This window comes from Chenopodium album, chromosome 16 (genome assembly GCF_948465745.1).
Source record: "Chenopodium album chromosome 16, dcCheAlbu1.1, whole genome shotgun sequence".
NCBI classification, from domain to species: domain Eukaryota; kingdom Viridiplantae; phylum Streptophyta; class Magnoliopsida; order Caryophyllales; family Amaranthaceae; genus Chenopodium; species Chenopodium album.
The window spans coordinates 51,181,208-51,197,742 of record NC_137849.1 but is presented as its reverse complement, the minus strand read 5'-3'; the positions used below and the strand labels follow the sequence as shown (position 1 = coordinate 51,197,742).

The 16,535-nt window shown below is 34.9% G+C and overlaps 2 protein-coding genes across 3 annotated transcripts; both read left to right on the top strand.

The window, feature by feature from the left end:
* Nucleotides 1-4,309: 4,309 nt before the first annotated feature.
* On the top strand, nt 4,310-15,228 carry LOC145586960 (putative 1-phosphatidylinositol-3-phosphate 5-kinase FAB1D). Of its 2 annotated transcripts, none has more exons than XM_081643952.1 (13): nt 4,310-4,523; nt 5,302-5,521; nt 5,602-5,638; nt 5,777-6,394; nt 6,788-6,941; nt 7,042-7,383; nt 9,352-10,299; nt 10,657-10,982; nt 11,362-11,488; nt 11,586-11,741; nt 12,009-13,691; nt 13,774-14,040; nt 14,477-15,228. In XM_081643952.1, the coding sequence occupies exons 2-13, from the start codon at nt 5,302-5,304 to the stop codon at nt 14,870-14,872; spliced, it is 5,274 nt and encodes a 1,757-aa protein (XP_081500078.1). In that variant the 5' UTR covers nt 4,310-4,523; the 3' UTR covers nt 14,873-15,228. The 2 variants fall into 2 exon arrangements, with proteins under 2 accessions (XP_081500078.1, XP_081500077.1); XM_081643951.1 differs by having other exon boundaries at nt 5,259-5,521.
* A 470-nt stretch (nt 15,229-15,698) lies between these two features.
* On the top strand, nt 15,699-16,534 carry LOC145586959 (protein DMP2-like). Its single transcript, XM_081643950.1, has one exon. It carries the CDS (start codon nt 15,742-15,744, stop codon nt 16,402-16,404), a length of 663 nt encoding a protein of 220 aa, XP_081500076.1. The 5' UTR covers nt 15,699-15,741; the 3' UTR covers nt 16,405-16,534.
* Nucleotide 16,535: the final 1 nt, after the last annotated feature.

The following is a 16,535-nucleotide window of genomic DNA, read 5'->3' as shown; positions in this document are numbered from 1 at the left end:
AGTATTCGTAATTTCCACTTAAGTGACGAAACATAACAACACAATTCCCATATATGACAACCCTCTTACAAAAAAACTACTCCGAGTATTAAATTACGCGCACAAGCTACGAGTAAAATGTTTTGAGATTTAGCCCATTCGTTTTCATTAGTGAGATTTTGTAGAAAATAGGAAATGGATTTACCTTGAGAAATTAAAATTATATGTTTCACATACTCTACACAAGTCTTGTTCCAAAAAAAAAAAAAGAAAAGAAAAAAACTTGGTGGGGTAGAAGAAATAAACGTGAAGACCTTGCGCCGTACAGTAAAATACAAGTAAACATCAATTTTGTACATCAAAGTCAACCACATCTCTGTACCAAGTACGAGTACCAACAATTGTGTATTTCTCCCATTGAAAAGAGAAAACAAAATTAAATAAAATTACAGTTCAACAACTTTTTGAAAATCTTATACTACCTCCGTTACATATTATTTGCAACGATTAGATACTTTTTCTCTTTACTTTATGTCAAATCGTTACAAATAATGTATAACGGAGGTAGTAGGAGTATTTCGTGTTTCATAATTACTTCGTACTCTATATATAACAGTTTTATTGCTTCATCTTTTTATTAGTATTCATTTTTGTTCTTAATTAAACTCCATATTAGACTATACAAAATTTTAAAGTATGTATACGACAAGTCTGAATTCTCAATTTCTTTTTCAATTATCTATTTTTGTAATATATGAATTTGTAATCTAATTCATTCAAACCTAAAAATGATTTTATTTTTACAACACAGTGTATACGTACTAGTTTATAGTAATAATATATGAACATCACATGCCCCACACCACATACACCAGCAGATCTCATCTGAGATTCTGAGACAAGAATCTTAAACATTACATTGTTAGTATAATGATATTGATACTCTCTTACCTTAAATAATTTGTAAAACAACTAAAAGTGCAAAAGCCTAAATACATGTTTTTAAAAGGGAAATAGGGAAAATAAATAAATAATACATCTCAACGACAATCGAACTCAGGTCACTTTTAGGGGAGATGGATAAAAGGTAAATTCACAATTATTGGTCATGTTGTTCTTTGGTAGGTATATTTTATTTTGCCAATTTTTCATCATTATTTGACTCATACAATGTACTGTAAATTGCGCTTACCCAAAAAATATTCCTACTCTTTTTTTTTTTATTTTCATGTATAAAATTATCATTTCTACAAGTCTGTAATAGAAATTAATATGATCAAATCTATCAAATACATTATTAGGGGTTTTTTTTTTAATACACGACAGGAAGGGTGGGGTGATGATCGAACCCAGATCACTCATAGGGGAAATGGAGGAACAAACCGTCCCTTCATTCCATGTTCCTCAAATACAGAGCTTAGATTCTAAGGTTGCGTTCTATTCACCTAATTTTTAATTATCTGAACTTATTATCTAAACTTATTTGAACTTATCTGTTCTTAATTGAACTTGTTAGCCGTTATTAGAAATTGAACTTAGGTAATCCTGATTAACCTTTATCACAACTTATCTGAACTTATTTTTCCTGAACTTATCTTATCTGAACTTAATAACCTTTATCTGAACTTATTTTTTCTAAAATAAGTAAAATTAAGGTGAACAAAAAAGGCTTAAGGGCCTCTTTTGATTTACTGAACTAAACTGAATTGAATTGAACTGAAATGAATATTTTATGAGAGAAAGAAATTAGGAAATGAAGTGAACTGAAAATAAGCTAAAGTGAACAAACCCTAACTATATTAACCCACAACTTTATGTATAATGTCATTAGCTTTAGACATGATCTCATAACTATAGTCAACTTTTCGACATAAAAATGAATATATAACGCACATAAATTGGTAAAAGAAAAAGGTAAACATACGAGTTGTGCCTAGTTAATTCCCCAGATAAAAAAAAATTGTTTTATCTGGGGGTATAATCGTCTTTTTAAGTACTAGTGGAGGGGTACATGCGTCTTTTCATGTACTAGTTGAGAGGTACATGTGTAATTTCCTCATCAAACAGTAAATGCAAGTTGCAAACAGTTTTTGACAGCTCACCAAAAGTACTGAATAAATGACTACATTTTTTCAATATTTTTACAAAAATGTCTCCAAATTAACAAAAATTCGTTTATGTGGAGATAAACTTGTATTTGCCGGTAAAATACAAATATATTTATACGAGTAGCTGCTAAACCTATGTCACTTTCTACTACCTTTCAAATTTGGCGACATCTTGAGTTATTGACAATTGATGTTCTTGTAATGAACTCGTAATTCATAAATGTCAAGTTTTTAATGAAAATTTCAATTAATTCATTATCTAAAATTAATGGTAAAATTAGCGAAATAAATTTTTTGATCATATTTTTATCACAAGACTATGTATATCATTTTCATTATAATTTTTGTATTGATGGGACATATTATTATTATTATTATTATTAGGCAAAACCTAACGAACGCTCCGAGGGCGTTGGATAAGCTACCTAAAAGTAGAAAGATTAAATTAAAATGAACATTAATTACACCAATCAACGTGTGATTTTGTCATACTTTTCCAAATTAATACCACTTTAGATATTATTTTGAATGCTTATCCAACGCCCCAGGGGCATTCGTTAGCAAGATCCTTATTATTATAGTTAATTATTATTATTAATAGCAGTTAAGTTAAAATACGGTCCCTCAACTTTGCTATTAGTAGCACATTTGGTCGCTCATCTTTGAAATGAGGCAAAAAGGTCCCTCAACCACCCTTGTCTCACCATTTCTGGTGGAGGAACTTCTTAGTCAGCAAAGTTTAGGGATGTTAATGCCAACTAAGCCAAAGTTCAAGAATTTACAGCGATGAGTCAGCAAAGTTTAGGGACTATACTTATTTTTTCAAGAAAAAGTTTAGGAAGTTGTTAGATCATAATCAATTAATTAAATTAAATACAAACAAAAGTTATTTTTTTTAATTAAATTTTTTTTTTGAAACAATATAAAAAAAAGCTTAGGAATTCATAAAGTGAGTTTTTTTAACTAAATATTTATAAAGTGAGTTGGCAAGAATAAAAATTGCTAATAAAATTTGATAATCATGATATATTTTATATTTTTTTTTTTATCATTCCTTTACTTCCTACCATTTTTTTGTAATAAAATTTTATACAATATATCCCACCTAAACTCATTAACCACACATCCTCAAATCCTAACTCCTAATTAACCCCTTATATATTTCACACACCAAAATAAATTTAAATAAAAATAAATAAAACCAAAAAATATAATGTGTTTTCGAAGTGAGTGAGTAAGACAAAGCCAAACTTTGTAATATAAAACTAAATAATTTTATGAAACTAGAATAAAAATAATACCACCCCACTTTTCTCATTAATTGACAATTTATTTTTTCATGAGTTTATGTTCTAAAAGGTTTTCAATTTTTTGGGTTTTTGTGTGTCAATTTCAAGGTCTTTTTTTTCTATTTGTTTTGTGTTCTAAATGATTTTCAATTTTTTTGGGTTTTATGTGAGACAATTTTAAGGGTTTTCCTTTTTTTTTTCTTCTTTTTTCTTGTATTAATTTCTAAGAGAAAATAATAATTTCCTTAGATTATTAACAAAATGTGTTTAACTGAAGTAAATGGTGACGACCATACATTCACGAGTAAATTATCTCACTTATATATTTTAAAAAAATAAATAAGTTAATTAAATTGGTTTAGTTGAAATGAAATTAGCTTAATTGAACTAAATTATACTTAGGGGTTAAAACTTATAATCACTCTTGTATGGAAGCATCATGTGTCCCTTTAAGGTCCCTAAACTTTGGCTTATAATAATTACATTAGTCACCTCACCCTATAAGTCCCTAAACTTTCATTTCTAATTTAATAAATGCCAACTCATCAGCTAAAGAACCCTAACCTTTGTATTTAAAATTATTAAATTTATTACCACATGTGCACCAAACTCCCTAAACTATACTTAGTCAGATAATTTGTACTTGAAAAGTAAGTCATTGGTGATTGAGGGACCATTTTACCTTATTTAAAAGTTGAGGGACTAAAATATTACAAATACATAAGTTCAAGAACCATATTTTAGCTTAACTCTTATTAATAGCGGTGGAAAATTTAATTTATTACTTATTTGTAAAATTAAAATACGACCAACATTATACTCCGTATTAAAATTTAGTTGTAGTGACGGAGAAGAGTGTGGACCCACCTTTATATTGACAATTTCTTCTCCTCGTTTCTATTCTTCCTCTTCAACATTTCCTCTCTCTCTCTCTCTCTCTCTCTCTCTCTCCTTCCTTCTCTCTCTTACACTTTTTCTCTCTCCTCCTGAACAATTCTTTGCGTTTCTTCACGGATTATTTGCCTCTGATTCTCTAAAATTCTTTGAGAATAATCAGAATTTATTGGGTTGAACTCAGTTGACTGTTTTACGACTTCATTTTCCAGTGAAATTTGCTTAACTTTGCATTAATTTGGTTACTTGTAAGGTCAGTTGCTTTAATTATCTTTCCAACTATTAATTTTTTATAGTATCAATTCCATTGATTTCTGTGAATTTCTAGTATGTTTGTCTTTTTTTTTGCTTTTGATTTACTTTGCGTGTTTTCATTAATGGCGTGTTAATAAATCCTCTCGAACTTAAATTTTGGTGATCAATCTTTTTTATTTTTTCTTGAAACTTTAATTAGTGGATGAATTATAGTTGAAATCTTGTTTTGAGTAGCTTGTGGAATTGTGAATATACTGAATATTTGAATTATGGGTATACGGAATATTTGAATTGTGACTATATGGAGTAATTGATTCTCGAGTCTTGAAATTTCAGTAGTTTGATTTGTGGGTGTGTTGTGAAAATTGAAATGGTTGTCATCTAATCTGATTTTTGGGTGTATATTTGTCTGGGTATATTTTGACTGATTTCTTGGTTATGATTGGGGGTATTTTGATCAATTCTGGGTTTCTTTTGATTGATTATGCAGTTTATATTGATCAGTATGGGTAGTTTTATGAGTTAATTGATTGTATTAGTCTTAATCGTTGACTTTAGACGAGTTTTGATCTTGATGCTTGAGAAGGGGATGATAAAAAAGAACTGTTAAACAACCAACAATGGACTGGATTTTGGTATTTGAGATTGGAATCTGTTGATGTTTGTGCATATTACATTATACGTTTTTTTTGGATGATGTAGTCAACTGAATGAATGTCTTGTGTTCATCTAGTTTGGCAGCAGACGAGTTTCTTGACTTGGACTAAATGTTGTAGATGTGTCAGTTTAGTTCCGAGTCAAATGAACAAATGGAACCAAATGAAAATCAAGAATTGTCAGGTCTTACCGGGGAAGAGCAAGTAGTTTCCTCTATATCGCATGCTGTTAATCCTGAACATGGAATTGTAGAGAAGGATGCTTCAAGTACTCTTGAAGCGCCCTTGCTCGGTCCACCTAAATCACTGGCGAGCTCTGAAAGTTTTGCTTCAAATATTAGTAAGATGCTGTACTTGTGCATTTCAATGATGAGTTTGGTATGATTTTGTATGATCTCATCGCTGCCTTTTGTATTTCAGGTGAGTACTCTGTGGATGTCAACCCATATAGTGATGGGTATGTCTGTAACTTTGTATTTTCTGGACTGTGAATGTAATTATGATAATATTGTGTGTTCTAGATTACAGATTACACTTCTCCTAAGTTTCTGTATGCTGGATGCATGACTTCTTGTTTCTTATTTAATTTTGCTAGACATACTACTGATACTAGAGAAGATGGCCATGGGTCTGAGAGTGGTTTTGAGGATCCCAGATACAGGTTGTATCAAGCTAGGTTGTATCAAGCTCCTGAGCAGTTATATGATGTTAAGGAAAATCACGAGGAGGAAAAAATTGGTTTGATGCTTGAAAATTTGGACAGTCACGTTACAAATAGTGAAGGTGGTGCAAGCAGTGATGAGTTTTTTGATGAAGCAGATGTATCATCTCCTACCTTTTATGAGCGAGATGAGATTTGGGATCCACCAGAAGCTGAGAATGCAAATGATGACATTGCAAATAGCGTGGGTTTTGATGTTGAAGAGTATGCTAATGCCGATAGCTCAGAATGGGGAAATCCCAGATCGAAGGAGATTGAGTTGGCCAGGGAAAATGTAAAGAATGAGAAGTTCAAGGACTTGGTGAGCCAGCTACTTAGTAAACTTGGTGTAGAAATCTGTGATGACAAGGATGAAAACTGGGTGGATATTGTTACAGATTTGGCATGGCAAGCTGCTAAATTTGTGGAGCCTGGTGTCACTGAGGGTAAAGCTATGGATCCATTTGGATATGTGAAGATCAAATGTGTTGCTGCTGGATCTCCCAAAGAAAGGTATTTTTTTGATTCATATTGAGCTTTCTATATGCACCTTTTGCATTATGTTAATCAGTTGATGAGGAATTTTGTGGTTTCAGGAGATCTTAGATTGCTTACATACTGTTTGCAAAAAAAAAAAAAAAAAAAACACTCTAGTAAATCATTTTTCTTCACTGATTTCCATTTCTCAACCAGATTGTTACTTAATTGGGTGGTTTCTTTAACGTAAAAGAAGTCTCTAGATGACAGCAAGTTTTATTTGCAACATACTTCATAATTTTTCTTAGTAAATTTTTCTGTGATTTAAGGAATCCATGCGTGTACTGAGATTTTAGCAAGGTATTAGTTTTGTAATGAAGTTGTCTGCTTCTGTCTTAATGAGAATTAATGTGTACATATGTTTTGCAGTCAATTAATTAAAGGCTTGGTTTTTAAGAAGCATGCTGCTCACAAACACATGATTACCAAGTACACAAATCCTAGATTATTACTAATACAAGGAATGCTGGGTCCATCATCTGTTTCATCTGGGCTGTCATCATTTAGCTCAATGATTTCTGAGGTAAATTGTCCTTGTTTGAAACTTGAAAGATTTAATTTCTTTCTTGTCATTTTCATTATGATTTGCTGCTTTTTCTGATTGGAGTAAGTTCCTTTGATAGGATGAAGTCAACTGGGGTGGACTGATGCAGAATTTGCAAGCATGTCAACCAAATGTTATTTTGGTGGAGAAATCTGCTTCTCGTGCTGTCATGGAGAAGATCCTTCAAATGGGAGTTACCCTGGTCCTTGATATGAAGCTTGATCGATTGGAAAGGATTGCTCGTTGTATAAATTCACCCATCTTGTCCTGTGATTCACCATTTAATCAGGAGCTAAAACATTGCACTGAACTTTATTTTGAGAAGTTTGTGGAGGAGCATACTATTGTTGCTGAAGGTGGAAAAAAGCCGTCTAAGACTTTGATGTTTGTGGTGGGAAGTCCGACACGTCTTGGTTGCACAGTAAGTCCAACTTTAATATGCTACTCTTGTAAAGTTATTTGTAGAAGTCTTTTACTGCCTATGCAAATTACTAAAACAGGGGAATGAGTGGGTCCTGAGCTTGGCCTACTTAGGACAGGAGTACTGAAATACACAAGTAGGTGTATAATCTTCTAGTTCACATGATGACATGATAAACTGATCATTTAGGAGCTGGAGATTTATTTTTGTTTATTTTTTTTCCTACCAAATAAAGGTCTAGATTTGCCCCTATGTTCAGGGTCCCTTGGTAAATGTTGATGAGAAAGGTCTAGATGTTGACATATGCATAATTACTTTAGACAAGGATGAAGGCTGATGATGAGAGACCCTCAAACTATACTGTTTTGAGATAGGATATAATGAATAGAAAGGCTTAAAAGTAAACAGAAATTTTAACATACAAGATAAACAATTAAGCTGTTCCTAACTACACTGAAATATAGGCAGAAATCATTTAAAATAAAGTAAATTACAAAAAAGTAAATGTTGCACCTAGTTTTGAAGGCTTATTTTAGACACTCACTGACATTTTGGATAGATGGTGTTGATGGATTGGTGTAATTTGTAGTAAATATCTAATTACATGCCCATGGTAATGCTTGTCCGTTCCAAATATTTAATTCCACTTGTAGAGTAGGAACTGTGTGGTGATGGATATTATTAAGAAAAACAAATGATTTAGGATGGCTTGTGACTTCCTTTTACTCAATCTTTACTTCTATGCTAGTACATTAAAAAACATTCTTAGGAATGCTATCTCACGTGGCACTCTCCTCATCTAAAGGCTTCATTACCATGCCAACCCTCGATTAACAAAGTAAATGTTGTCGCTACAGGATATTGAACATAAAAAGTGAAAGATAACAAACTCTGGTAATTATATCTTTTTATAAGATTTAAACTAGTAATTAGACCTCACAAACTTTTTGGTAATGAAAAAAGAGCATTTACATACATTTTCTCTTACCACAATTTCCTAAAGAAATTATATCTTTTTAATTTCTATCTCAAACATCATGATATTTTAAAACTAATATCATGCATTTGCTTATCACGTTATGATGTCAATTTTTCTCAATATACAAAAATTTTATGAAAAGTAACAACTTGGGGCGCTTGGGCTGAAGATGATGTTCTCATCTATTGATAGATACAGGGCCTTCAATTTGTTTTTTGCAACATGAATCTCTGTCAAGGTCTTGTACACGGTGAATTTTTGGGAGATAAATATTTGCTTGCTCACATACTTCCTGTTTGTTTGTTCTACCTTTTTTTTTTATTTTGCAATGCCATGGTATGATCTTTCTAAACATTACAGCTGTCCGGAAGCCCACCTGAATTTGATATCGCCAAACCATCTAGGCTTTTTATCCTGTAATATATCTTTAATTGAGGTTTATCCCACCTTATTTCTTATAGCTTGTGTCACTTTTATTTGATTAGTACTGTTGCAATTTGCAAGTGCAACAAATAGCCTCAGTCCTTTACTTTGTTTGCTTTCTCATGCTGGATCAATGCGGAAAGTTTAATGCAGATTATGCTAAAGAAATAAGGAAATGCGATGCAGTGACTGTTTGTGGGTTGTGCTCTTATATAATATCTGGGGATTCAGTTACGCAGTGCATAATTTGCATTTTCTTGTCAAGCAATGAAAACGTTATTGCATTGTTTTTATGACTTTATGCATCAAAATTAAGAATTTAATACCATGGTTGAATTTAGTACCAGCTTGTCAAGAGATTATTGTGTGCCATTCTTTATGTAGTGTCTAGCTTTCCTAATTATTCTGGTGTCCTAGAACGCTTATCCATTAGGATTATCTTAAAGTAAAGTACTGATGCTTTAAAAAGGAGCAGGGTGGAATACTGTGAATTATTTAAACTGTTGAGGGTTGTTATGATTGTTGTTTAGAATATTGAATAAATGACTTGAATTTTAACGGCACAGATTCTGCTAAAGGGTTCTCATGCTGAAGAGTTGAAGAAGATCAAGTGCGTTGTACAGTGTGCTGTTGTAATGGCTTATCATTTCCTCCTGGAAACTTCCTTTCTTTTGGATCAGAAATCTATGTTCTCCACTATTGCCTCTGGAAAAGCTGCTGATATCTCATCAACCAATGAACAGTCCACTTCTGTTGTCTCTGAAAAGGCCAGTATTCCACATAGTGAGGAGCCTAGTCTAGGTGATTTTCCGGAAGATGGAGTACAGGTTCTCATCTCCAATGGTGATGATCAGGTGTCTTCTTATGAGCGAGAACCCCCTGCCCATGATATTCTGGCTTCCAATGAGCTTCAAGAGGGAGAGTCCTTTCACGTCAAGGAGTTCACTGCCAAAGATGCTGAGATTGCTTCTCCCCGTGGATCTCATGACAAACTTTCCCATAATATGCAGTTTGCAGCTGACTGCCAGTTGTCTCCCAAACTCTCTGTTGCATCAACATCATTCTCAAATGCACCAGAGATACTTTCAACTGTCTCCCCAGCTACTTATGAGCACATGTCTACTTACGTGGACTTGAATGGGAGGGAACTTGAAGCTCAAACTGCAGTCTCAATTCCCGTGTCACCCACTGAAGATCCTGCCGAGCGATCTGATATAGAGGCAAAGAAAATGGCCAAAGAAGACAATTCCATGTATAATGATTCCCAGCTAGTGTCCACTTCCTCTATGGCCGAGGGCGAAGCAAAGGGACCAGTAAATGATGGCGAAGAGAGCATCACTGCAAAGGATGAAATCAGCAGTGTTTTGGATTCTGAGAGTATCTTGGTTTTGATGTCTAGACGAAATGCTATAAAAGGGACTATTTGCGAGCAAAGCCATTTTTCTCAAATCAAATTTTACAGGACTTTTGATGTTCCCCTTGGGAAGTTCTTACGGAATAGTCTTTTCAATCAGGTTATATCCATTCTGCTGGACTGTTTTAGTAACTATCCTTTGTTGAATGTGCAACCTTGTTTTTTCTTAAAGGTTTTGCTCAGATTTTTGTGGTTGGTCTCTAAATGTTTTTTTGGGTGATTTATAGAACTACAAGTAAATCCTTTTGTACTAGTTTTAGCAGAGTGATATGTGAATGATGTGATTTCATTGTGAATTAATGAGAGAATTGCATTTTAAATTACTGGTGATATATTTCACTGATGCAGTGTAGTCTGATTCTTTATCTGTTTATTTCCATAAAGTTGGGTGTGTTGTATTTGAATGTGTATTTATATATTTTGAATGCGAGCCTTACTGAATCTATTGAATGTGTAGGATCTTAATTGTGAGACATGTGGTCAAGGTCCTGAAGCTCATTACTACTATTATGTTCATCACAGCAAGCAGCTCACTATACGAGTCAAACAACTTGGTGATAAGCATTTGCCTAGAAAGCCTGAAGGGAAACTTTGGATGTGGAGTCGTTGTAGTAAATGTGAACCTGATAAAGAGAAGGCAACCAAAAGAGTATTGATCTCTGATGCTGCACGTTGCTTGTCATTTGGCAAATTTTTGGAACTCAGCTTTTCAAGTCATTCTTCATTTAATAGGCTTGCTAGCTGTGGGCATTCCTTTCAGAAGGACTTCCTCTACTTTTTTGGGTATAAGTTCTGTCCTATATGCTTAATTTTTGCTTACTTATTTTCCCTATTGTACACTCTTGTTTGGTTTTGTGGTATCAGTTACTAAGATAGAGCCCTTTTAATTACATTTAGAAACAAAATCCTATTTCAACTCAGAACTCTTTCTAATGGTGGTGATACACTTTATCCTTGTTTTGGTTAGTTTACTGGATGCATTAAGGAAAAACTTTTTCAGCCCTGAACTCTTAGAAAAGCTCTTTCTAATGGTTGGAAATGCAAGTATCTGGCTTGAAACTTTGTTTAAAAAGTGTATTCAAATGTCATTGTTTCTGTTTCGACTGTAAATACGATCATTCGCTGTTCTATATGATCTTCTGATTTTTTACATGACTTGCAGTCTGGGCTCTATGGTTGCTATGTTTCAGTACTCTCGTCTTGCATTATATACCGTTTCTGTGCCAGCCCACAAGTTGGAGTTCAATAGTTTAATTGACAGAGACTGGCTCCAATCTGATATTGGGACGGTATGCCCTTTCTTTTCTAAGATTCTGTATGGAAGAAAGGTGCCAAATGGTTTCTTCTGTATGATTTAATTAGTTTCCTTCCCTCTATTCCTTGCAGGTCTACACTTCAGGGCTATTGCTTTTTAATGAACTTGAAAAATACTTGAAAAAAATCGAACCTCGCTTTTCTGGCTGGAATCTGGTTCTTAATGGATATTCAAAAGGGTTTGCTGACGTTGTAGACATGTTGAAGCTGGAAAAATCTGAATTTGAAGTAAGTTTTCTTTTACATGCATGTGATCTTTCATGTATCATGAATTCCTGATCTGTGCTCGCTCCTTTAGTGGATATTTGGGAATCATTCTTCTTCTTCTTCATCATCATTGTTTTCATCTTCTTTTTTCTATTTAGTCATCCCAGTTAGTGTTAGCCTTAATTATGCACTCACTCATGTTAAGGCACTTGGATGTAGACCGTGTAGTGCATCACTGCATTCCAAAGATCCAAACTAAGGTGGTTATCTTATTATTGTGAAAAACAGGAGAACTTTAAAAATAAGAATGAAGATTCACATGACTCTGTCCATAAACTTCTGAGCATGAACCGACTTCGATGGGAAATTCTGCTTGAAGCATGTGTTTGGGACCGGCGTTTGCAGTCACTACTTTCTTCCCAGTCTACTGTTACTGGCAATAATGAAGTGGCGCAGAGGCAACTGGGTTTGAAGGAGGATGGCTTCCCTGGAGAAGTGATTGAAGGGTCTAAGACAGCTGCAGAAACAGCACAAAAGCAAATGCTGTTGGAAAAGCACAGATCTGGAACAGAGGGTGAAATGATACAAAAGATTGCTGATAATGATTCGCAAGCGCTTGTGGATTCTGAAAAAGAGCATAGTAACGGGACAGTGGAAACTACTACTAAGGTGATGGAAAGACAAACTGGGTCAAACAATGGAGGTGCTGAAGAATTTGGAGTGCAGAGAACTGAAGATGGCCATTCCGATTTAAAGATTGAGAATGAAGCTATTGCACAAGGTGATGACAGAACTTCTGAGAATCCTAATGATGTAGAGGTCCAAATTGAGATGGTTGCAGAAACAGAAAATCATTCAGATAAGGAATTTCCAAATGAGGGAATGCTTGTAGGCTGTGGAGAGCAAGACTTGATAAGCTTGCCCATTGTCGAGGAGAATACTGAGATGCCACCCTCAGGCGATTTAGTCTCAAGTATATCACTGTCTCAAGAGTCTAATGGGAGCACACTTCCTTCCCAGCTTCATTCTGATGAGAATACTCAACAGGACAGTGTTTCACTGTCTAGCCATCTGTCGGAAGATAGAAGCATATCCATTGATGCAGATAAGGAAGATAGTAGTTGCTCTGCTGATGGAGAGGTATCTGAAACTACAACTTCTCATCTGCTGAAGTTAGACTCCCCGTGGTGGAATCCATTTAAACAAACTCGAGATGAGTGCATGGAGGATCTTCTGGAAGGCCGCCCGTCTAAATTTGGTCACTTGCCCAAATTTGAACTGCTACACTCTCCTGACTTCTTGCCTACAGTATCTCAAGTAATTATTGATGAGGGTACCAGGATTCACATGCCTCTCAGAGATGGTGACTTCATTGTATCGGATTTTGATGGTGAAATCTCAAGCTCCGTCGCTTGTGCGTTGGCCTTAATTGAAATTTCAACCCCTCCAGCATCAGTTAGAGATGAATATACTTCTCTGAAACGTGCTGTATCTGAGCCTTGGCCTTTGAGCAGCTTTCATGATCCAGATTTTATTCATTCTTCATCAAGCATGACTTTCACAGAATCTCATTTATCCACCATTGACAGCTTGAATCGAGTGGATTCTCTTGTTTCTTATGGGCGAGTGTACAATGAAGTTACTCTAGGCATTGAAAAGTATCCTGTGAAGGGAAAATATTCAGTAGTTATTATACATCCCACTGAATTCCGCGATCTTCGGGATCGATGCTGCCCATCAGAACTTGATTATATTGCTTCCCTTAGTCGCTGTAAGATTTGGGATGCCAAAGGTGGGAAGAGCAAGTCTGTCTTTGCCAAAACACTTGATGAGAGGCTTATTGTCAAGGAAATTAAGAAGACTGAATTTGAGTCGTTCATGAAGTTTTCCAATGAGTATTTTAAGCACATGAAAGAATCTGTTTACTCTGGGAATCAGACTTGCCTTGCGAAAATTCTGGGAATTTATCAGGTTCTTACGAATACATTTCTACATGGTTTCATCCTTGCTTTTATGCATGGACAGATTTTAATCTTTGCTTCCATGTTTGCAGGTCACTATTAGAAATCCCAAGAGCGGCAAAGAGACAAAACATGATCTCATGGTTCAGGAGAACCTTTCTTTTGGCAGGAACATTACTCGTCAGTATGATTTAAAGGGTGCATTGCATGCTCGTTTCACCACAACTGCTGATGGTGCAGGAGATGTTCTATTGGACCAGAATTTTGTGAATGACATGAATTCATCACCTTTATATGTTGGCCAGAAAGCCAAGAGACTTCTACAACGAGCTGTCTGGAATGACACAACATTTCTCAAAGTAAGTTCTGATGATCTCCATAGTATCTTATTCTGGTTGCACCCTCTACCCTCACACCACATGAATGCAGGATAGAATGAATGTAATCTACAATTTTTTTTCTTTTCTTTTCTCTTTTATTTTTTTTTATTATATATGTCGAGTTACCTAGACTCTGCTCTCTTTACCTGATTTTGGACTAAATTGAAATGAAAAATCTGATTTTTGCTTATTAGAACTGAATTTTACTGCTAATAGCCGCTTTTCATCAATTTAAAATGATCTACGCTGGTTGTACAGAGTTTTTTTTTTTTTTTTTTTTTTTTCTTTGTTCAGTTAAAGCTATTTTTCATTGGTGAAAGTTGACATTTACTAACATTTATCTTTAGGGATTAGATGGTTAGGGCCTTATGGTGTACCTTTTGTTTCTGATCACTCTTTCGTACTTTTGTGGCAGAATATAGGAGTCATGGATTATTCTTTACTGGTGGGGGTTGATAGGCAACGCCGAGAGCTGATATGTGGGATCATAGATTATCTAAGACAATACACTTGGGATAAGCAATTTGAAACATGGGTGAAGTCATCTCTTGTTGTTCCCAAGAATTCCTCACCAACCATTATCTCACCGCAAGAATATAAGAAAAGGTTTAGGAAGTTCATGGACACTCATTTCCTGACTGTCCCAGATCACTGGTGCTCTAACAGATCTTCCAATCCTTGCAAACTTTGTGGCGTCAAAGTTCATGATATATCTGTCACAAAGTCAGAGAAGCAGAAGGAGGAGCTAAATGGTGTTCCAACCCAAGAGAAGCGCAAGGAGGAGCTAGATAGTCTTCCAACCCAAGATTAGCTCAATATTCTTTACTCATTTGCACCGTAATTTTGTTTTTCCCTTTTTTTTACAGTAAAATTGAAACTGTACATAGATTGTTACTGCTGCTGCACATAACAACCGGTTATACTGCGATTATTTAGCAGATAACTGGGTATATGTTATGTTAGAATTAGGCCAACTGTGTGCAGATTGAGCTATATACGTATGAAAATTTTGTAAATTCTGTAGCAAGCTGCGGTTATGACGACAAAGCATATATTTGGAGCTTTGATAATGCTGAAGCTGAAAACTACTATACTGAAACTATTTTTTTATACCGAATACTATTTTTGTTCCTGTGAACAGTTGAATGTTGAACATTGGTATCCTGATTCCTGATCGTCTGATACAAGAAGATAATTGTTTGTATGTTGCTTCTTTAATATGCTTATTTTATCCAAAAATATGAAGCTCTTCCTAATTGTTAATTGAGGGCTTTTTACCTCAATAATGAAAGTCTTCTTACCTCAATATCTAATTTATGGTCTATGAAGGAGTCGAGTGTTGGTTGATCAATCTTCGTTATATGTTAGAATTAAGGCAACTGCGTGCAGGTTTTCACTCTTAACAGGCGTTTCTGCGATCTAGCTTTTCAGACGTTTTTTCTGAACTCAAGGCAGTGTAGGTGGATTAAGCTTATGTAATCCATTAAAAACTGAAACAAATTTCTTCACAGCGAAGTCAAAGAGGAACAATTTGTATTATGCGACCAATAAGGTTCTTGCCTATTCCGTAAATAACGGAAAGGTATAATTTATTTCTAAAACAATGAGATTCTTGATTGAGCAGAAAGCAAGGATGCTCAAACATAAAAAAAAAAAAAAAACTAGAAGTCTTTTAAATGGATGACTTGTGCCTCAGCAATACATGCAAAAATGGATGAATCAATCAATGCTGCTCTACTGGCAGCTGATGAATCTGATAACTCTAATTCCTTGGATGATGGCATAGATGAACGGCATTGCATGTATATTCTCAATGCCATCCTTAGCGGCACTGCTCGGCTCAATGTTCTTCTGCCCAGTATTACGATTTTAGCTTACACTATCTTTACTCCTCTCCTGACAAATGATGGCAAGTGCAGTACTCTAGACAGATGGCTCATGGGCAGTTTCTGGGCACTTTGTTCTGTGTCCTGCATCTTCTTCTCCATAACTGATAGCTTCAGAGCTGCAAATGGGAGGTTATACTATGGTGTAGCAACCATCAGAGGAATATGGACCTTCAACGGAGGCCGGAAGAGCCCCCTCATTCCATCTGATTACAAGCTGAGATGGTCAGATCTTTTCCATACACTGCTGTCGGTTATTGCATTTCTGACTTTTGCTGCACTACACAATGATGTTCAGCAATGTTATTACCCTGCAATTCCAAGAAAAGTGACCAACACTGTTCCTTTGGTCGTTGGATTTGTAGTAAGTGTTTTATTTGTTTTGTTTCCTAGTAAAAGAAGGGGTATCTGCCATCCCTTTCTGCTACAGAAACATCCCCTGTATTTGCAACCTTGAGATGAAAAAATCAGCTTACTACACCATTCGTGCATCATTAATTGTTTGAATATCAATGCACTTTTACATGTCAATAATAACTATACCAAAAGTAATAACAGTCGTTCATAACATTAGAAGACTACGGAATA